This window comes from Mustela nivalis (assembly GCF_964662115.1).
Source record: "Mustela nivalis genome assembly, chromosome: 5".
NCBI lineage: Eukaryota > Metazoa > Chordata > Mammalia > Carnivora > Mustelidae > Mustela > Mustela nivalis.
Genome location: NC_139024.1, coordinates 48662547 through 48686287, shown reverse-complemented (window position 1 = coordinate 48686287; position 23741 = coordinate 48662547). Strand labels below are relative to the sequence as shown.

At 37.9% G+C, this 23741-nt stretch overlaps 1 protein-coding gene across 2 annotated transcripts in view; it reads right to left on the bottom strand.

Moving 5' to 3' along the window:
- The window catches only part of ELOVL4 (ELOVL fatty acid elongase 4), a 30753-nt gene extending 7559 nt beyond the window's left edge, over nucleotides 1–23194 (bottom strand). The window contains exons 1-3 of one of the 2 annotated variants that reach the window (XM_082730270.1): nucleotides 22680–22769; nucleotides 7060–7159; nucleotides 963–1150 (exon numbers count right to left, since the gene is read on the bottom strand). In XM_082730270.1, the coding sequence (XP_082586396.1) occupies nucleotides 963–1150; nucleotides 7060–7120 (249 nt within the window). In that variant the 5' untranslated portion in view covers nucleotides 7121–7159; nucleotides 22680–22769. Of the gene's footprint in view, nucleotides 1–962; nucleotides 1151–7059; nucleotides 7160–22679 lie in introns of both variants that reach the window. The other variant, XM_082730269.1, reaches the window with a different exon arrangement.
- Between the last annotated feature and the right edge of the window lie 547 nt (nucleotides 23195–23741).

Sequence of the window (23741 nt, the reverse complement as noted above, 5' to 3'; positions counted from 1 at the left end):
TCAAAGTTGAAATCTAAATTAAAAATCACATGTAACTCTTGGACTGAGACTTCAACTCTTATCTACTTTATAATATTAAGAGAAATTTTGATTAACCATGACTCAGATCTAACACTTGCATTGATTTCTATTCTTGATCCAGAGTGGTTTGCATCTAACAAACAAGGTCAAAGTATCCAAATAAATTAAAGTTTTTTCTATAGACTAAGTTGTCAATTACAGATTTCTTTAAAGGAGGCAGTGTTTATCTTCCCAGCATCACCAGTCCAGTTCTCTGGGTTCATACAGAATTTTAATGAGGAATCTCTTGGGAAACAAATTCCTTCCACTCTTCCAACTTAAAAAATGTCTATGTCAATCTAATCTTTAGGATTTGTTTTCAGAATGTCATAGAGAATTTGCTGGAGTCCAGAAAAAAAAAAGATGATTAGCAGCAACAGTGTATAACAGTGAAATCATTTTTGTTAAAATACAATGACATTATGTAGTAGGATTTAACTCAAAATCAGTATTTTACCTCTGCAAATTTTGATCAGTTACCAAAGCTGAAACTGTTGAATAAGAATTATGAAAAAGAGCTACAATTATTTACCAGCTACTTAATAAGTGCCAAACACTATGAAAAAAATCACTTATCTCTGATCTAGAAGGAAGGTATTTATCCCCAGTTTACAGATGGGGAAAATAAGTCTCAGAAAAGTTAAGTAACTTCTACTGTCAGTTAATAATGGTTATTTTGGAATCTAGTGTGTCTGCTTCAACATTCCATTTTAAACAATTGTCCTATACTTTCCATATGCTTCATATTTTTGTTATCAAACATAAAAAATTTCAATAAAGTGAAATTTACTTTCAGAGTAGCCAACAGTTATCTTGGGATACAATATACAATGATGGCTTTACATATTCTAATTTCTTTTCAATAACCCTGAGGAATAATAAGGTGATTTTAATAAACCTACCTCTCTGAAGATAAAAAAGTTAAGCAAAACCATTCCAAAATTATAGATAATGAGCACTAAACGCATCTGGAAAGGTTCTCGGTCCTTCATCCATTTTGGACCCAGCCACACGAACAGGAGATAAAGAGTACTTATACAAAGTGTAGGCAACGGAGACTGCATCAGAGGCCAATTCTCCACACGTTTATCTAGAGAAAACAAAATAACATTAAATTCATTAAACAATAAATTTGTTTGGAATGAACTTGTTAGGAATTAGAATATTTCAACTTAGCTTTTTTCCTAATTTGACCAAATGCAGGTCAGTTTTCCTTGAGTCACAACAAAAATACATGGCATTAAAACTAAAGAAGTGAGACCAAATTCTTATGAGTAGCTTTTGAAAATAATATTTTATTACATATAGCACATATTAAGTTTTATAGAGACCTAGAAAACAAAGCCCAGAAATAAAACCTGCTAGAAATATAGGACAAGCTGGGCATGAAAAGTTGATCAAAGACTTGATAGACAGAAAATAAATATTTTAAGGAGAAACTTGTCTTTCATATTAAACACGTGAAATTTATCAGTACAATTTGGAAGCTGTGTCCTCCTTGCCAAAAGCAGGAAAAGAATAGTAAACTGAAGAGATAGAGCAATGGAAGCTATTCCCTGGAATATTTTTTGGATACTGAGGACAAGAGTAGAGTTGTATTTGGGGGAAAAAGTTAGGGGGGTTACAATTCTATGATTTCTTTACAAGGAAATCACCCTATTCAAGACATTTGCCTTTTCCTTTGACAGCATGAGCCTATTTTGCTCTGAATATAACCAACTTATGTGCTTTTCTTTAAAGTTATCAGCATTTACATCACATATGTGTACATATTTCATTTAAAATGAATCAACTGTCCCTAGTATTCAAATATGCAACCCTGAATAAATTTTATAATTAGAGTTCTGCCACAAATAACATTTCTAAGAAAAGAGTGGTAATGAAATATATGGCTAACAAAAATTTGTTTTCTAATACATTATAAAAAGATACTAAAATTTATATTTCTAAAACCTAAACAGCATTTTGTAGGTTGTAAATCTAGTATCTAGTTTACTCTTAGTAATACAAAAACATTTCTATGTTCTATGCTGAGGAAAAGAATGTATTTTTAAAACAGCAACAACAAAAGATCCTGCCTTTTAGTTAGTTCCTAAGACCTAGCTAGCCTAAATGAATTAAACAAAATTGCTCATTACATTGTCTCACCATCTAAACTGTCAGTTTTACTAAAACTATATATGCAAAGTAGCTCTGGATTAGATAACCAGGTTTCAAAATATCTTACTTAAAATTAGTCTGTTTCTATATACTACTGATAGAAAATAAAATAAAGGGAAGGAAACAAATGGAACAATGTGGAAGGAAACAAGAAGTGACATAACTATGGTTTCTATGAAATAAGAGTTGTTAGAAAGATGCGCTAGTGACGTGAAAGAAGAACACATGAAAACAAGAAAAACAAAAACTAATTTTATTTCAGAGTTTACAGGGGAGGCTTACTATCTATATTTATGGAAATTATGGTTCTGTTACTCAAATCAAAACATATTCCAGAATTAAAAATAAATGAAGGGGCGCCTGGGTGGCTCAGTGGTTAAAGCCTCTGCCTTCAGCTCGAGTCACGGTCCCAGGGCCCTGGGATCAAGCCCCACATCGGGCTCTCTGCTCAGCAGGGAGCCTGCTTTCCTCCTCTCTCTCTGCCTGCCTCTAGGCCTACTTGTGATCTCTGTCTATCAAATAAATAAATAAAATCTTAAAAAAAATAAAATAAAATAAATGAAAACGCAAGACAAGAGAGAATAATCCTCTTATGAGAGGGTATTGCTTAAAAGATGAGTGGCTGACTTCTATTGAAAGCATTGTATCACTATGGTCTTACTACTGATTGTTTGCTTTTCTTCATTATCATATTATCCTGTTATGTACCTTTCTATGACAAAGCATCCCTTAAAACATGGGAGTATTTATCTACTTACATATTTATTTTCTATAGGAGAAATACTTAAGACAAACTCCTAAATCTTAAAGGCCTGCTCTACTTACTTTAGTAACTAGAGAAGGAGTAGCTGTGGCTTCCTATTCCTATCCAGAAACTAGAGGGTAGACACTGTTTTTTCCATGCTCTTTGAATACAAAGAGCAAAGGAATCTGTTATAAGATAATCCCATGTAACAAAGAAAGGAATATAAATTTAACGGTAAGGAGATTCTAATTTCTAATATCAAGGATTAGATCACACTTTTTTTAAAAGGAAAGATTTATTTAGGGGCACCTGGGTGGCTTAGTCATTAAGCCTCTGCCTTTGGCTCGGGTCATGATCCCAGAGTACTGGGATTGAGCCTGGCATCAGGCTCCCTGCTTGGCAGGAAGCCTGCTTCTTCCTCTCCCACTCCCCCTGCTTGTGTTCCCTCTCTTACTTTGTCTCTCTTTGTCAAATAAAAAAATAAAATCTTTTTTAAAAATCTATTTATTTTAGAGAGAAAGGAGAGAGCACGTGCATGAGTGGGGGGAAGAGGCAGAGAGAGAATCCTCAAGCAGATGCCCCACTGAGCACAGAGCCCAACGAGGGGCTCGATCCCAGGACCTTGTGATCATGACCTGAGCCAAAATTAAGAGTTGACTGCCCAACCCACTGAGCTACCCACCCAGGTGCCCCAATTCTATCACTCTTAATCACACACAGGATTCCTGCTGACTTCAAAGTAAGTTCTGAACAACAAGTAGAAAAAAATTGAGAGAAACAGGTCCAAAAATTTTCCCAAAATCAAGAATAAATAAAAATGCTCATTATTTTTGATGTATAGTGTGGTTAATCCATGCCATTTTCTCCTTCAATGGAGAAGTTTAGAGAGAGAACTAAGAAAGACAGTGAGATGAAGAGACATGAGTAAGAAGCTGAAGATCTGACAATGTGAAACACTAACAGAGGCCAACAGAAGAATAAATAGAGGGAAGTAGATAAGAAATAACAGAGATATTAGAAAAGGCATTCTAGACTCCATCAGTAAACAGATGGCCTGAGTTTTACTATCAGCTCTGCTATTGCACATAGGGCTTGAAGGGTACAATCTGTCTTAGATCCCTTTACCTGTAAAACCTGCTCAAGAGAAGGGGAACAAGTTAGTGTTTCTCCAACTTGCATGAGAAAAAGAATCACAGGGGAGAGGGGTATAGTCAAAATGCAGGTTCAGGTTTCAGGAAGCTCCAACTGATGCTATGTCAATATTCCATGGGCCACCCTCTAAGTAGCAAGAAACTAGATAGTCCTTTAGGATTTTTTTTAACTTCTGAAAATCCTTACTTTTAAACATCATAATTAGGAGGAAGAATGGAATTGAAGATGAGGAAAACTGGATCCAAAAAATGGGTAATTTTCACTGGGCAAGGGGCCCATTGTGTTCACAAGTTCCTGCACATTTCTGTTCCACTACAGCACTCATCACACATTATATACTTGAACACGTAACCTCCCTGAAAGCAGGGGCAGGGTCTCTTGGTCATGTACTGTAAGGCTTAGCAGGGTGCTTAAACAACGTATTTGATGAATAAGTGATGATTTGGGTAATTTTTTTCATATTAGTCCTTTCTTCTCTATCCCTTCAAATAAAATCCAACAGTACATTTATTGATATTCCAGGTTTCTTCGTGCAGCAACCTTTTCCTACAGCTCTTCCCAGATCCTCCTTTATGCTGGCATACAACTTGAACCTGCTGTCACCAACACCTCAGTCCAGTATTTAGGGGTACAGGCACAGTGTGTTTACTTCATTGCTTTCTCCAGGGAAAAAAAGCAAAGCTCCCATTTTTTTTTTCAGCATAACAGTATTCATTATTTTTACACCATCCCCAACAGTCCAAGTCATGCATTCAGTCAGCAACTACTTAACAAAACCTTATCTCCAGCCTATAAAAGGCCTGGTTCACACCATCCCTTTCTCAGATTAGTCCTTCCAGATCACCAGGGTCAGAAGGCTCTTAAAAATTCCACCTCCAGTGAACACTATGGACACTGCAGTGACTGCCAGCTACCTGGACACAGCATCACAGTCCCATCCCACGAGAATATTCACAGAAAATGGTATTTCTCCATGTCTTTGCTGTTATGTGTGTCCTTCTAAATTTGCACAATTTTTTCTTTAGTACTTCTGACAAAATTCAAATATCCATGCTTCTTTTTACTTGCTCCCTTTTCCACTTAAAAGGACTTGAGTGAGTCACTGTAGTGCCATACAATGATATGAAAATTTACCATTAATAACAGATACACCACAAGTCTTGAACCAAAAAAAAAAGAAGAAGAGATAAAAAGATGTGGAACTGAGGAATTAGAACAGTAAAGGAATATCATGAGTACTGAAGCTTTATGTATTTTATGTAACCTTAAAATAATGAATTATCCAGCCTTTGATGAACTCAAATGATTCAGTAAGATATTTTTATATGTTGCCTTTCTGCAAGATGAATTTTCTTAGATTCCCTTTCCCCAGTTTTATTGAGACATAATTGACAAACTTTACTGTGTGAAGGTAAGGCATGCAGCACGATGGTCTGATTTACACATATTGTGAATGATGACCACAATAGGCTCAGCTAACATCTATCTTCTCATATAGTTACAAGAGAAAGAAAAGAAAGAAGAAAAAAAATACAGAAAAAAATGTTTTCCTTGTAATGAGAACTCTTGGGACTTACTCTCAACAACCTTCCTGTGTGCCATCCAGCAGTGCTCTAGTCATCATGTTGTACAGTACATTCCTAGTGCTTCTTTAGTTCATAATGGGACGTTTGTACCTTTTGACCACCTTCCTCCAACACTATCCTCTCCCTTTCACATCTAGTAAAGACAAATCTGATCTCTTTTTCTATGAGTTTTGTCTGTTTATTTCAAATAACATATTTCAATGGTAAATTTTCTATTCATTTCAGTTAAACTGAATCCAAATTTAGATTACGCACATTAGAGTAAAAAGAAGACATATTTACAGGGGCACCTGGGTGGCTCAGTGGGTTAAAGCCTCCACCTTCAGCTCAGGTCATGATCCCAGGGTTCTGGGATGGAGCCCCGCATGGGGCTCGGCAGGGGGCCTGCTTCCTTCCCTCTCTCTCTCTCTGCCTGCCTCTCTGGCTACTTGTGATCTCTGTCTGTCAAATAAATAAATAAACCTTAAAAAAAAAAAGACATATTTCCAGTACTGTCACTATCAGAACTCTACACAGTTATTTTTTAAAGATTTTTAAATTTATTTATATTTGAGAGAGCAAGAGAGAGTACACACAAGTGGTGGGGAGGGGCAGAGGGAGAAAGAGATTCCCCGCTGAGCAGGGGGCCTGACGATGTGGGATTAGATCCCAGGACCCTGGGATCATGACCTGAGCCAAAGGCAGATGTTTAATCGACTGAGTCACCCAAGCGCCCTCTATGCATTTATGAATAAGATTCCATTTATTACGGGGAAAAAAGAGAGAGAAAACAATTCAATTGAAACGCTATTCTTCCTACCACCACTGAAGTCAAACTCTGGCATCAAGAAATACCAAGATTCAAATAGGTTTTATATAACATTCTTAGGAATTCTCTATTTGTAAAGCTTTGGCTGGATGGAGAAGGGAACAATATGTGGCACAAATATAAATTGACTCTAGTTGATTTGTCAAATTGTCCTATATTTTATAACTATTAATATGTTTATTAACATGCTTATGCCTTCATGTGTTAGTGATTTTGCCATTATTTTGAGCTTATTAACAATTTTAAGCCATTACATGTAAACCTTTACCTAACCTGGGGCTGCAGAATTTTAGATTTAGATATGATCTCTTTATCTTAACAATGAGATTCAGAGAAGTCAAGAGCCTCATGCATCCCACCAGCTATTCCAGTACCACTCAGTCTTTAATTTTAAGGGAAATAATTTCCATCAGTTTCTTTCTCAATCATTGGTATAAATGATATTTTAAGATAGAACTATGACTACCAATCATGTTTCTTCAAGGGAAAGACAAAAAGAGAGACCTACAAAACTTCCCTTAGGAGAAAGAAGGATAAGAGATACTCACACTTCCTTAGGTGCTGCATCTGACAGAGCTGGTCTAGGATCATGAATGCTTTGGAGGCCATGCCACAAAGAAAGTTGGGAAAAAACTAACGATCTCTAGCCTGGAGAAAAGAAAGAGGCCTCATCAATTGCTAAAAGATCTAAAGAGAGCTCAGATTTATTCTCTATTTAGAGTATAGAATTAGAAACAATGAGAAGTTGTTCTAGGAAGCTGAATTATACCTAAATTCAGAAAAATTTATAAGCAGTGGGCCTTTCTGTATGTAGAAAGAGCTGTCTTCTTTGGCAATGAATTCCTTATCTTAGTTATAAATTAAATTTAAACAAACCTCAAGCTAAGTTTTATAGAAAACAAGTTCAGGAGCAAAAAACTATATTTTAATAATAAGAATTACTAAGACACATTACCTTAAGCCTTCTGGATTCTTAAGGGGTATTCCATTTAGAACATTTTGATTATTTCATAAAGTTCATGCCAAATAGGATTGATTTACTTGTGAACATTAGTTAGGTCACAAATCAAACTATTTTATCCCATATGATAAAGGTCATATAATGCTTACACAACTGTATGTAATGGTCATGTAATGGTTACATGGTTACAACATACAGTGGTGTTTGTCAAAACTCACAAACTTGTTAACTAAAAAAGATTTAGTTTTATTATGTGTAAATTATACCTTTATACAAGTGGGAGGAAAAATGGTATATCTGACGTGGGGCTTCCTTCAAATATCCTCCACCAACAGGTTTTTATTTTTAACCTGATCTGCATCTTAAAATCACACAGCATGATGGATGGATAGAACAGACTTTCAGGTCAAACTCTCCACCCCTTCTAAGCTAGGTGATTTGGGGCAGGTTGTTTGGTTCTTGACCTCTCAAAACTCATAGGTTTTGACAGACATAAAAGGAGAGAGACACAGAAAATCTACTGCTTTGCAGGATGGTAAGTGTATGTCTTAAGAACAAGGGATCAGGGGCGTCTGGGTGGCTCAGTGAGTTAAAGCCTCTGCCTTCAGCTCAGGTCATGATCTCAGGGTCCTGGGATCAAGCCCTGCATTGGGCTCTCTGCTCAGCAGGGAGTCTGCTTCCCCCTCTCTCTCTGCCTGCCTCTCTGCCTACTTGTGATCTCTGCCTGTTAAATAAATAAGTAAAATCTTAAAAAAAAAAAAATAACAACAACAACAACAAGGGATCAGTCTTAAGAATAATGGAAGGGCAGGTGAGAAGGGACAAGATGTACTTCAAAAACAGACATTTGAATTGTTTCTTGAAGAGAGAGCCATATATATAAATAGCCCCAAAGCAGGAAATAACACACTTATTCTGGAAACTAAGCAGGCCTGAGGTAGAGGATATTTACAAAGGAAGATGACTGGAGCCTTATGGGTAGAGCAGACCTGGGAGAGTCTTACAAGCTATGCTGAAGAGGTTAGAATCTGTCTGGTAGCTAACAGGGAGATGCTTAATTGCTTAAAAATAGGGGATCACATTTAGCTTTTGAAAGATAATAGCAGAAGCCATGGGAGATGGACTAAAGGGGAATATGAGATATCACAAGGTGGGGAAACCAGTTGGATCAGTGGTTCTCAAACACCTCTATGTTGCTGGGCCACCCACATAAGAACCGTCTGCTTGTTAAAAGTGAAGATTGTTGGGCCCCACCCCAGATCTACTAAATCAAAATCTCTGTGGATAGGACCCAGGACTGTGATCTCAAAGTTCCTCTGGTGATTCTGGTGGGCAGCCAGGTTGGGCACCACTATAATGCAGAAGTTCTGGAAACCTGAATTTAGAGGGCTGCACTGGTGATGATCAAGACAGGCAGATATGAAAGTAAAATCTAGACGTGGTGACTGATATGGATGTAAGAGTTCCAGGATTACTCCTAGATTCTGGCATGGTTGGTAGTGGAGATAGAGAAGACAGGATCCAGGACAGAGCATAAAGAGGAACAGATCTGGAAGGAGATGATTGGGTGAATTTTTAAACATCCTGTGTCTGAAGTACTTATGGACACCTGCTGGGTAGAAATATCCAGTAGGCTCTACCAGCACTGCAGACACATGGAGGAGTCATTGGCAATGAAAATCACATCAGGTATGAGGTCACAAGGGAAAGAGCAAATGGAATGACAGAAAAATGAACAAGGATTGTACCCTGGGCAACACTTAAGGGAAGAGTGGGAGAAATGGCAGTGAAGCAAGTAGAGAAAAAGGAAAAGAGAAAATAACATGGAGAGCAAGAGAGTACGATGTTTTCAAAATGATGGGGTAGGCAATTGATGATTATAAATGGAGACTCACCTGCTCTTTTCTTTTCGGTGAAGAAATAACAGCTACTTCACAAGGTTGATGTGTGATGATTAAATGTAAAAGTTCTAGCACACATGAATGCCGCAGAGTTGTTCCTTCTGCTGTAACCCATCCCTTATCCATACCCCATTTTCACACAGGTGTGACCTTTCACACAGGTCAGGAATAATCTGAGCCCCTTCCATTAAAAGTCAAGTCCTTATGTCTTCTAGGCCATTTCTTCCTGATCTAGAGAAGTTAGCTAGGTTCCAAATATTGACTCTCAAGTCAGTCTACCAACATTAGAACCCTAGCTTTCTTTTACTAGGTAAATACACTGAGTGAATTACATTAACTCTCTTTGGCTTTATGGATGATAACAGGGTTGTTGGAAGGAATAAGATATTGCTAAATGTATGGTGCCTGACACAGAATAAGAGCTCAGTAAATGTTGGCACTGGTATTATCATTGATAATAATCAAACCACTAAATCCTCTTTTCCAAGAGAAGAGTTTAACCAAATTAAAGAGAAAGTACCATCCATAATTATAAGAGTTTAAACTGAGAAAACAGAACATTTTATAACTTATATACTGAGAAGACAGCAAATCCTATAATTTATGCAGGAGAACAATACATAACAAGTCTAAATCTGAATTTTGAATTAGAGAAGCTGTTTTTAAAAAGCTCTTTTTTAAGAAAATGTAAACCAAATTTTAATAATATTTGTACTCCAGTAGTTTTGAAGTAATTCAAGTCTTTTAGAAACACATACTTATATGCAAACAACTGTAATTAATTCGTACAACAAATTATCCCTATGTATATTAAAAGAACTTCCTTAAAAATCTCTAATAGATTGGGGTGCCTTGGTGGCTCCATCAGTTGAGGGTCCAACTACTGATTTTGGTTCAGGTCATGATCTTGGGGTCCTGGGATGGAGCCCTGTGGATAGGGCTCTGTGGTCAGCAGGGAGTCTGCTTGAGGTTTCTCTCTCCCTCTTCCTCTGCCCCTCCCCCAACTTATGCTCTCTTTGTCTATCTCAAATAAAAAAAAAAAATCTGTAATAGGGCTCCTTTTTGTTTTGGAAAGGCTGATTTTCTTAAAGCTTTTTTAAAATTCAGGGTATCTGCCAGTCAGAATGAACTTTATCCTCTAAGTAGTCTAAGCTAGTTATCATTTCCCAAAAGAAAAATCAGTAAAATTTTTAATTTTTAGGACATCCAAATTCTTAGAATTAACAAGAGTAAGCACAAGAGTAGGAAGTAAATCTAGTCAGTGATGACTTAAGACACACAGAACAGAGGGAGTGTCGTAGAGGGGCAAGGGATAGGACTTAAATTAAGAACAACTGGATTCCATCGCTTCTCAGCCTTTTGGCTAAGATCAAGTGAAGAACAACAGGATTCCAGGTCTATCCATCATGTGCTAGTCCCACAACTTGGACCTGAAACTCTTGGAACCACAAATTCTGCTATGTAAAATGGGGGTAATAATAAGATTATTCCAACCACAGTGTTGCTTTGAGGTTCAAATTGATAGCCCTCCGTAAGAAGCCCCTCCAACATAAACTATTTTTTGCATTTGAAAGTACTGAATATGTATTTCCTTTTAACCGTGAAAGCACACTATGATTATGCAGCTGCCCTTTTAGTCTGTTTGAGTGTGTCCCACACAGGCTACACAGGGGTCTTATTGTTATTTCTATAGCCACAAACGCTTGCAATACTGGATGTACCCAGCAAATGGCTGAGGACTAGCAGACCAAATGAAGGCAACAAAGGATCTAGAAAATAAATATTTTGGCAACTACCACTGTGAGAATACATACTGGAGACATTTCTCAACTGTCCTTTTGATTTAGGTAAAATTAGCAAGAGTTATTGATCAATATGGTTCTAAAAGATACACAAAGTTCCTCTGGGGGTAAAAAAACAAAAAACAAAAACTAAATGCTCTATAGAAATGTATCCCATTTTTCAGTTTTCTTAAATATATTTTTTTAAATGTATAGCTTAAGAACATTTTTAATTCTTCTTTTTCCATATTTGTACATAGTAGTAGATTATCAAAGAAATTAAGAATCCTCTATTCCCTTCCTATTCAAAGTGTGGTAGCCCAGCAAAGTATGTCTACTAGAAATGCAGAATCTCAGGCCTCACTCCAGACCTAAGCCAGAATCTGTGTTTTAGTAAGATTCCCAGGAGATTTACACATTAAAATCTAAGAAGAACCACTCTAGTCTACTCATTTGTTTTATTTATTTGTTCCTAGAGTCTACCTGAATGAATCAGTCACTTATTTTTTTTTAACAATATCTACATCTATTTAACCTGCCATAAACAAAAGAAAAACACATGCCTAACAATGAACTAGAGATAGTAAGTAGCTTCTTCTAGGTTCTAGTCTAAAATGTGATGCATAATTCTCCACCCCAGTAAGATCCTAGGTATCAGTGAGGGAAAGAAGGCAGAAGTAGAGGAGTAAGGGTCTTCATACAACTGGGTACAATGGACATGTAACAACCTGAGATATACGCTAGAACTAAAGCACAGATCCAGAAGAACCACTGATCCACCCTGTGATGTCTCCTCTTCCATTGTAGTCCATCTCCCATTGCTTCTGCTATTATCTTTCAAAAGCTAAATGTGATCCCCTATTTTTAAGCAATTAAGCATCTCCCTGTTAGCTACCAGACAGATTCTAACCTCTTCAGCATAGCTTGTAAGACTCTCCCAGGTCTGCTCTACCCATAAGGCTCCAGTCATCTTCCTTTGTGAATATCCTCTACCTCAGCCTGCTTAGTTTCCAGAATAAGTGTGTTATTTCCTGCTTTAAGGATGCTATGAACATGCTATGAACATTAAATAAAGTGTATAAAATGCACACTACAGCATGTCATAGTCCATAAGGGTCCCATACTAGAAGCTCAATAAATAGCAGTGAGTTTCCCCATGTGCAGAAGATATCTAAATCCACTGTTAAAAAAAATATATATATATATAAGGGTTCTATATATACATATTTTGGCCCCTTGAACAACATGGGTTTAAACCGCAGGGAGCCACTTAAATACCTTGAATTGTTTTCAATAAATACAATACTATAAATGTATTTTATGTTTTTCTTAATAACATTTCTTTTCTCTAGCTTATTTTATCATTAAGAATACAGCATATAATACTATAAGAATGCATGTTAATCAACTGTTATGGTAAAGTTTCTGGTCAACAGTAGGCTATTAGTAGTTAAATTCTGAGGGAGTCAAAGGTTTCTCATGGATTTTTTTTTTAAATTTTTAATTTTTTTATCCCCAGGGGTACAGGTCTGTGAATTGCCAGGTTTACACACTTCACAGCATTCACCAAAGCACATACCCTCCCCAATGTCCATAACCCCACCCCCTTCTCCCAAACCCCTCCCCCCAGCAACCCTCAGTTTGTTTTCACATGGATTTTTGATGATGCAGGGGATCAGCATCCCTTAACTCCTGCATTATTCAAGAATCAATTGTATATTTTTTCCTCAGACCTATTATTGCCCCAGATTCCCCTGCCTTTTGGAACTGTGTTCCTTTTCCCTATGAATGGGATTTTATGAATATATCATATATACATATGTGTGTTTAATATAAAAAAATGATGCCTCACATCCTGGAAGCCAAGATAAAAATGCAGATAAGTGGTTTCCTTCTCACCCCACTTTCATATTTTGTTTGACTTCTCAGAAAAAGCAGTCATAAAACTTCCTCCCTTTGCTAATTTGGGAGTTCAAAATCTAAACATTCCCCTTAGTGCCACTAATGACCTTACAGATTTAAGAAAACTGAAATGGGAGATGCCTGGGTGGCTCAGTGGGTTAAAGCCTCTGCCTTCGGCTATGGTCATGGTCCCAGAGTCTTGGGATCCAGCCCACATCGGGCTCTCTGCTCAGCTGGGAGACTGCTTCCTCTTCTCTCTCTGCCTGCCTCTCTCTGCCTACTTGTCTGTCTGTCAAATAAATAAATAAAATCTTAAAAAAAAAAAAAAAAAGAAAAGAAAGAAAGAAAAGAAAACTGAAATGGTGTTTCCTTTTAGCAATAAATAAATAAATAATGAAAAAGACTGAAGCTACCATTGGAGTGTGTGTATATGTATATATATATGGGAACTGTAGCCATAGTCTTCTCTTGCTTACAGTTCTATAGGCTGAATATTCAACAGGTAAAATATTATTTTACCTGAATTTATTCCTTTTCACTAATTACCAATAGTTTCAGGTTCTTACCCTGTGAAATTTAGCAAATATCTCCATAACTCTCTTTGGATATGCTTTCCTTGTCCTAACCAATCCATAATATAGAAGTCAACTTCATCTCAGGCTAAATACCATTTTTTATACTTTATATATGTATATCCATATATATGATTCAAATAAATAAATAAGTTTCACTTTTTAGTTTAATTGAATACAACAGCCCTTACAGTACCTTTGAGTATTTCAGATGTTTTTCTTTAGTTTACCTCTGGTGGTAATTGTTCAGATTTAGTATTCTAAGTAGTGATACTATATAGATAAGATAGCACCACAAGACAAGGTAAAGCAAGAGAAAATATATAGGTCAGAGGATTGACTATTGCTTTCCTGCTTGGCTAGTGTGATGGGAAGACAAGAGCACCGGGCTAAGAGACAAAACAACTTGTTAAGCCCATTTCCACTACAGTGTTCATCCACAAGTGACTTAATCTCTGTGGTTCTCAGACTTCTAAAAATATGAAAATAACAATGCCTTCCAGGCCTATCTTCCAGGGTTGTGAAGTTCTTGGTAAAATTGTCCAGCAAAAAAATAACAAATGTTATTTGCTACTTTTTAGCCATTGGGTACTTTTTTTTTAGGCAACAGTTATACATTCTCTTTATAAAGCCATTTTACTGTAAGCTGAAAAAACAATAAAAGATTGTCAACAAAAATAAACTAGCCAGTTTATCAGCAAAATGAGTTTATGTGAGGACAGCAGAGAAATTACAATTTTGGACATGCCAACCACGGTGAAACATCGGCAAGCCCTGAGAACAAAGGAGGAGAGCATCCTTTTAATAGAGGGAAAAACAAGTTGGGAGGGGTTGGTTAGAATGATCCATTGGAAGAAGGTGAGAGTTCAGGATTGTGGCAACCTCTCATGGGCTGGGTTGTTACTGGGCAAGAGGAAAATCTTCCTCTTGCTGCGGAGTTAAAGTAAGCCTCTTCCTGTGGGTTAGAGTATGTAAAGTAGGCCGTGACAAGTGGTACATGCCTGAGAGTTCCCCCTTCAGAACTTCCCAACTCCATTTTTAAAAGTGTTATTTGTTGCTTTATTTTTAGTAATCTCTGCACCCAACATGGAGCTCAAACCCACAATCCCAAGATCAAGAGTTGCATGCTTTTCTGACTGAGCCAGCCAGGTGTCTCCCAATTCTACTCTGAATGGCTTTTCCTTTACTCATTTTCATAGAATCAACGATTTTACAACTGAACACTGAAGAAAGATCATGTCTAGAGGTACTATATTAATTTTATATGAAGTGTTTTTAAAAATTATGGTAAAAAAGACATAATGTAAAATGTACTTAACCATTTTTAAGTGTACAGTTCAATGACATTAAGTTTATCACATTGTTGTACAACCAATTTCCAGAACTTTCTCATCTGGTAAAACTGAAACTCTATACCCACTGAACAACTCCCCATCTCCTCCTTCCTACAAACCCTGGCAATCAATACTCTGCTTTCTGTTTCTGTGAATTACACTACTTTAGAGACCTTATATAAGTGGTATCATCAAGGTTCACCCATATTGTGACATGTGTCAGAATTTCCTTCCATATTAAGGCTAAATAACATTCCATCATCTGTATATGCTACATTTTGCTTATCCAGTCATTCACCAATGGATATTTTCCACCTCTTGGCTACTGTGAATGCTTCTATGAACACTGGTGTGCAAAACTACATGAAACTCTTTAACAATATCTATCTGTGCTTACATTTTCACTTGATAAATAAAAATGAAAACAAAGTTTACTCCTTTGAATACTCCAGTTCAAAAATCACATATGCCTTTCTGAGTACATCTAACAGGGAGTAGATGATTCCTTCAGTGCACTAATGCATTTGCCTTTCAAATTCCAAGACTTATAAGTAAAATGCAGTCACAAAATATATTGAGAGCTATTTAAGAATAACAATATTCCATAAAGAAAAACATATGACAAAAACAGGATTTTTAAAATTAACATTTGGTTAAGGAACATACTTATACCAAAATTATTTAATTTCTTTTGTCTCCCCATATGCTACAACCTATATATTTGCAGCAATTTTACAAGAATTTTAAGCCACACTTCCAAATATAAGAAATGCTCAAGTGCCTATAACTGAAAATCTTTTGTAATAACATATGACAAAATTTTGCATTTCTTGTAGAAAAAAATATAAAGTAAGATTAAGGAGACACTATAGGAGACGTTATGAGGACTCAATAAAGTGGCCATAAGAGATGATATAGTTTCAACTACCTCAGGGGACAGGTAGCGATATGAAACCCAAAGGATCAAGAACAACTTGCCCCAAACCACATAACAAGCCATCCTTAGAAGTGGTATGTTACATAATCAATATAATGTATAATTATATATGTTACATAAATAATATATATTAACCTAATTATTTAAAGTTATTGCTATTATTTTTTACAAAATAGATAATGCTTGGTTTTTCAAGAAATATCTAGATAATTAAATAGATACAGTATTATGGCAACAAACAGTGCTATGTCAAAGTAGATACTTAAATATCTGTATCCCTTGTTTTTCTATTCCTTTACCTATTTTTTATAGAGCAGATAAGAAAGTAAAAAGGAGTAAGTATGAATCTGTTATTTGTTCTATCTTAGCAAATTAATAACAGGTTTGTTGGAAAAGATTGGAATTATTGCACAGAGTGAGGTTTTTTTTTTTAAATATTTTATTTATTGACAGAGAAAGAGAGATCACAAGTAGGCAGAGAGGCAAGCAGAGAGAGAGGAGAAAGCAGGAGGAGAGAGGAGGAAGCAGGCTCTCTGAGCAGAGAGCCTGATGCGGGGCTTGATCCCAGGATCCTGAGATCATGACCTGAGCCCTGAGCCGAAGGCAGAGGCTTAACCCACTGAGCCACCCAGGCGCCCCCAGAGTGAGGTTTTAAAATCACTAATCAATATATTTATTTGAAAATGCTTGACCTACGTAAATTTTTTTAAATTTCACATATACCCAGAATTTAAGAGCCAGCTGAGACCTTAGAGATTACCTAATTCAACTCTCTCAATTTATAGATGAAAAAAATTGAGTTTGGAAAAACAAAAGGACCTGTCCAAACTCTCAGAGCTAATTAGTGAGACTAAAGCCTAAGACTAAAGCCTAGGACATCTAAATTCCAGTCCAGTTTTCTTCCCATTCTTTATTTCATGCCGCCCTCCTCACTTCCACACCCATCACAATATTTCTGCATAGACAAGGAAGACAGAATTACATCTAATTTTATATCTCTTGAAAGTAACTATTTTGTGCTAATAAATGATTTAATAGTTTGATTCCTTCATTAAATATGTCAACATCAGCTGAATTTATTGCTAACTTATGGCAAAGATCTTTAAAAGAAAAAAAAAAAAAAACCTCCTCACAACTTAGTGTGACACCAAACCTTGTTAGTGTTTAGCAACCAGAATATATCACTATTTGAAATTTTGCTAGATTATGGGTGTTATCTCTTGATACATATTAAATCAACAAATACAAGAGAACTCCCTAGTATTGGGGAAAAAAATACAAAGCTAAAGGGCAAATAATAAAAAAAAGTTAAAATAGTTCAAGACGATAGAGTTACAGAAAAAATTGCACAAGGAAGTGCACTTGTAGTTGCTGAAGGGAAAAAGATCCAATGAAGAAATGAACTGCTCTAGAGCACCATGGCCAAGAAAGGATTTGTGAAGGAGGGTTCCTGGAAAGATGGAGAGGAGAAAGGGCAGTGAAGGCAAAGGGAACAGTGTGACAAGAAAAACAAAGATAGACATGTGCATGTTTTACTCAGTGGGGAGGGATCCAAGTTACCTAGAGCTGCAGGTCAATGGGCAAGGATACGCTGGCTGACCCCGTTAAGAAGGAATTTGTAAACTTGGTTTGAAAGGCCATGTGTTTCCTCCCTTGTCTTTTTTAAAATTCAAAACCCTAATGAGTTTTAAAATGTATTTGCATTCATTCTCATTCCAAGGGAAAATAAAACAATAGCATCTTGATTTTTAAAAGGAGAAATGTCCTGATCACAAAAAAGAAAAAAAAAAAAAAAGAAAGAACCATCTACAGTGAGAAAAGACAGGTTCTAACACACAACACTTCTCTATGTTCTTATATGTCTAATTTGAAATAAAAAATGACTCAGTTAATCCTAAAATAATACTTAGGTTAATAATATTAAATCACTTACTAATGACATTATCGTGTGACTTGAGAAAAAAATCTAACAAGTTCAATTTTAAAAGGATGACCATGTCTTTGTGGCTCAGAAAGGCATGGTCCGATATAATCACATATGTAATTCTTAAAACCCTGTCTTCCTAAGCCAAAAAATCTAACTGTATAAAACTGTGTCCTGGCACCAGTTTTAGATTTTGCATTGTTTTACCCTTCTGTAATTTCATCTGTGATTGGAAGTTCTATGATGAGGCCGCTGAGGAACAGACAAGAGTATCAGATATTAAAGTCTAAGAGTCTGCCATCAAAAATAAGAACCAAACAAACAAACAAAAAGTCCTAAAATGGTATGGACCTCCTAGAGGTTTCAGGGAGGTAATGAGAGAGAAGGATAACTCTAGGACCTCATTGAAAACATGGGTAAAGGGAGATCCCAGGTTAGGAGCTGATGTTCCACATATTTCTCTTAAATTAGCTGCCTAGAATTTACAATTTCTTTTCTCAAAGAAACATTAAAAATGGTAACTAGGTTTCCAGGCTAGGCTAAACAAACAAACAAAACATAATTTACACAATAACAGATTAAAGACTATACATTGACTGTGACAAATAATAATACTAATATAAATATACTGTAAGACACATGTTCCTCGGGAACCTAGAACTCCCTGGGACAGACCTTTTACCCCAGCTTATTTGAGCTGAGTTAAATGTCCCTTCCCACAAGCCCCCAGTTTCACCAAGCCAGGGTGACTCACTGACTGTTAAAAACATTCCCAGTTTCCATGAATTTTTTTTCTTTGATGCCCTTCTCCTTAGTCCATCTATCCAAATACCCTCTGACAATATACACATCAACTCCACATGGTGACAGTTAAAATATTCTAATAGAATCTTACAACTCAAGACTGTGGTGCAGGTAAAAGTGAGGATAAGAATAGTAAAGAAGGACTCTTATGTCTTCTCTATGTGCCAGCGAGGCCTGATTCTGACAGATCACAGATCATGCCTTCAGACCATGATACCAAGCAAGGTGGAACAGCCATGACTTCATAAGTGCATGGGTGGCAGTGACCAAGTGTGCTCATTCTCTCCCCAGAGCCCACAGCTATTCCACACATAGTAAGTGATGAGGAAAGAATAAATTATTACATAAGCCTTGCTTCCAAATTTCATCATCATCCTACAGCAGTCCTCCTCCTTCCTATACTACTCAACCCCTTCTGCCCCTCCAAAGTGAATTTAAGGCCAGCTTAGTTGGCCTTCTATGCTCTAAGTTCAAATCCCAAGTAGACACAAATTTTGCATCAAAATATGAGCTACTATATCTGTGAACAGAGAGTAATGCCAAGCACCACCCCATACACACATACACACATACATACACACACACATATGTGTGTAAATACTTCATTAGGTTAACAATATTAAATCACTCACTAATGACATTATCGTGTGACTTGAGAAAAAAATCTAACAAGTTCAATTTTAAAAGGATGACCATGTCTTTGTGGTCAATACATTGTCAATTAAACAATGGCTGTTTAAAAACATGTGGTCAAAAAGAAATATGGCAGCTCAGGAGATATCTGGCCTTATTGTAGGCAGGCTGGCTATTAACTTTGCAGGATGCTTCTTTCCTAATTTCAGTTACACAAAAGGCTACTAATAAGCATTTATTAAAATAAATACAATGGATAATGTAGATAACGGGTATTTATAAATTGGAGAATATTAAGATTCACCAGTTTTAAAAATTTACATATAATTTTGAATATATACATATATATAGAAAGAGAGATTACAATCCCAGTCCTAATAATTTTAATGTACTCATAAAGTAAAGGAATAGAAGAATATAATACAATTGAGATCAGAGTTCCTACTCCCATGCCACTAGCAGGTATAAAGTTCTACATCAGTCTATACTTTCCTATTAATATAAACTGAGATTAACTTACTTGTTCAAAATATCTAAAAATATAATATACGGAAGTAGAAAATTATTTTTCTTGTTCTTCTAAAAGTACAGCTTTTTCAGAGTTTTAGTATCACTGTATAAAGTATTAACAATTACAGTAAAAGTAACATTTTCTGTGTTAATACTCTATGGGTCATATTGTATATTTGCTAGATATGCACCTTTGAAAAGCCCACTTTTTTATACTTTGCTTTGAACATTGTTTTGTGTTTTATTAGCACCATTTGATTATGGTAGCACAAAATGGTATTTTCCCAGAAACTGTTTGCCCTAGGGCATAAATCTCTGGAATATACTCTATATATACTCTACAAAATCTATGTATATATTCTACAAAATACATATATATATATATATATAAAATATATATTCTACAAAATGTATAACTATTCTTATCATGACAGTCCAAAGTAGATATATACTCCTTTACACTTAGGTAGAAACTTCAGTGAAGAGACATAGTTAAGGAACAAATAAAACAAAGGCAGAAGCATGGAACTACAGTCTAGGCATGAAAGCACTCAAGGGCACAGAGCCTAGTTCATATCTTGTTCTCTGAATAATTTGTATCCTTTCGCCACACTAAGATTTCTCAAGACCATCTTTCTCTCCACCCATCTTTATTTCCCCCTCTTTCCAAACATCTGACTCATCAACTTTTTATTCAGCCTCATGTAATAAGGCTTCGAAATTCATTCACTCAGATTTTTGTGAAATTACAGCAAGAGGAGATGCTTGTGGAATCAGAGCATTGTGAATAAGTCAAAGAAAGGGAACATGGAAAGCATGGAATAGGGATGAAAGGAAATGGGAAACCACAGGGTACAGGTCCCTTCTGCCTGAATCTAAAAAATATTCCTCTTTTCACTTTTTCACAGTAGCAAGGCAGAACAAACTATATCCCATTAAGCCTCTAAGTTGGTTAAAGAAATACCATCTGCCTACACTAGGTAGCTCATTACAGAAAGCATGGAAGCAGTCTCAGGTTTCGTAAGTGGATAGCCAGAGTATGGGTGAATACCTCCTTCCCTGTGTCTAACTAGTGAGAGGTCTCTTGTGTTCCAGCGGCTACTCTCATTTCTCAGGCTTAGCCTATAGTTATTTTATATGCCCTTCCCAGGGTAATGGCAAGTTTTCACATGAAGCAACTACATAAAATTTCCTATTTCATTTGTGATATTTTTTACATCAGCACCATTAGGAAGGAATTAACCAACACAGGTGTGTTCTACCTTTGTGCTAAGTTTGTCTTTCTGAGACACAAGAGGTAGAAAAGCTCTGAGATAGGAAGGGAATGATAGACAGGAACTTTTGGGTGTGGCTCTGACTGTATGGAGATTGGAGAACTTTGACAATGTCTGAACTCTGAAGTATGCGAAGTGCAATTATCTGCCAAAGCTGATGTTCAGCTCCGCACAGTTGTGTAATGGGAAACCCTGATGCAATGCCTAAATAACCAAAATCACAGAGATGAAGGGAAGGGTATATCCTACCCAGTTTTTGTAGGTGCAGCGTAACTTCAGTGTAACAGCACACAGAAGAAAGACTGAGGAAAGATTCCATTAAAAACTGCCTTTTAACCACTTTCAATTGCCATATCTAATTATGGCATATCTTATTTCTCAGTGCCAAACTTGAGATTCCTACTAAAGAAGTTAAAGCCACATCAATGTCAAAGAACAAATTTTGTCACATACAGAAATAATTCCAGCACACATTTTCTCCACAATACAAATCCCACGTATTGTAATCATGCTGTAACCACTGCTCCATTTACACTAACAAAAACTACAAGAATATATTTTCATTTCTAGGGAAGGGAGGCAGAGTCACAACATGTAACATTAGTCTCTTCGGCTACTGGGAGGTAGTGCAATACTGCAAAAGGACTAGGTAATTTTAAATCATAAGGATCATTTCTAAAATCCTGTTGGGCTAATTTTTTATTTCAAAAGCCTTTAGATGCTTTAAAACTAAAAGCAATTGAAGCAAATTAAGAAAATAAATGGTAAAGTGTAAAAATAACATAATAGCACAACTACTTCCACTAGAAGAATCAACCAACTGAGGATCCCTATCAAACTCCAGCCGCTAAAGGGAAAAGTTTGCTAATATAAGAAAACTATATATATGTAAGCTGCTGGACAACCTCTAGGTGCTGCTATAGAGACCCCCTTCCTAAAGACTTATTTCTTACCCTCTATTTTAGCCTCCCCCTCCCCCTAACTGCACTGCACTGCGCAAAGCCATTACAATCACTTCAAACATATTAGCTGTTGAAAAAGCCTCAGAAACTGACATTCTTCAAGGTTCAAGAAGCCATGGCTTTTTACTTTTTACTCCAAATTACACTATAGATGGATGAGCTAGACAAAATACCAGCCGGTTAGCAGGTTGTGTCAAAGCAACCAGGAGGCCCAAGAAGCAAAAACACAGCTACCACTAAAGCCCTCCTCCTTCCCCCAACGCCCCCCTCCCCCGCCCCCCGGCCATCTCGCTAAATGGACTATTACTAAATGTTAAAAATCAATCCTGGGCCTAAGTTAAAACTGTCAGAAGAGACTGGGAGATGTGGGAATAGGGCGGAGTGGTTCCTGCGACGAGCTCTCAGCAGCACAGACTCCATCTGATATGTCAGCTCCAGCATCCGAGAAGCTGAAGAGATGCAAGCTCAGAGGAAAACCGTGCAAACGTCGCGGGGGGAGGGGGAGGCCTTAACGTTCGGATCAGATTAACCAGTGCCCGATCCCGGGCCCCGCGCCCCGGCATCTCCTCTGATCCGCAGCATCCCAACAGCCGCAGGGAGCGGGGGACTGCAGGGCCCGGGACGGGGGTCTCCCCGCAGGGCCGGACGAAGACAGGGAAGGCAGCCGCTTTACCTGCGATGGACCAGGTCCAGCGGTAGAACTCCACGGTGTCGTTTAGCGCCGTGGACACCACGTTGAGGACACTGCCCGGCTCCGAGTCCAGGAGCCCCATGTCGGCGGTAAGCGGGCGCCGGCGGCAGCGGGAGGAGAAAGCGGAGACACCGTGGGAGGGCTGACCTCGGAGGCGACGGCCGGCCGAGTGAGCGGCAGCCGGGGACCCCTCTAACGGCGGCGGCCCGGTTGCGTCTCCTCCTCCTCCTCGGGGCGCCGCGGCGACAGGGATGCGGCGGCCGCGTCGACTAGCCGGGCGGAGTAGAAGGCACCGTCCAGGCTCCTAGGAGAAAGCGGAGGAGGAGGAGATCCCGCCGTGAGCGCCAGGCGCTGCACCAGTCTGTCGCCTCGCGCGGCCGCCGCTCCAATCTCCTCGGCCCGAGTCACGTGGCCGCGCGCGAGGCGGAGGGGCTAGTGCCCCTCCTCCCGCCCGCGCGCTAGGTCTCTTGCGCAGGGATGCGGCTGTCGTGGGACCGCGAGAGGCAGGTCCGCGCAGGCGCGCGCCGTCCCACACCTCGCGTCTCTCACCCTTTCCCGGGTCGCGCCGGAGCAAGGCACTTGGGCCCCTCTTGGTTACCTACGACCGCGTCTCCCCAGCCCTCTCCTTCTCCGCCCGCAAGAGGAGGGCACGCCGCCCCTGCGGAGGGGTATGCCGCCTTCCCACGGGTGACCTCGCATCTGCCCCTGATACATCTTAGGAAACAGGACGGGGAAGAATGGGCGTTTTGTGGGCAAGGATGAGGTAGGCGAGGTGCTTTGGTCCTTACCTGTCATTCACTTCTATCTTCTTTGAGTTCCTTTTTTTTTTTTTCACCCCCACCAGCACATGCCTGTCATAACAAGAGAAATGCACAAGTTATCCCTCTAAGTTAGCCAAATGATATTTGTCTTCCAAGCAGCCGTGGTGTAGAATGATGGACTGTGGGGTCTACTCATTAACCAGTTTACAAATAGTTGGACTGAATGATTGCTTGTGTTTTGTCAACTCTTTTAATATACATGGAATAATCAAAGCAATATAGT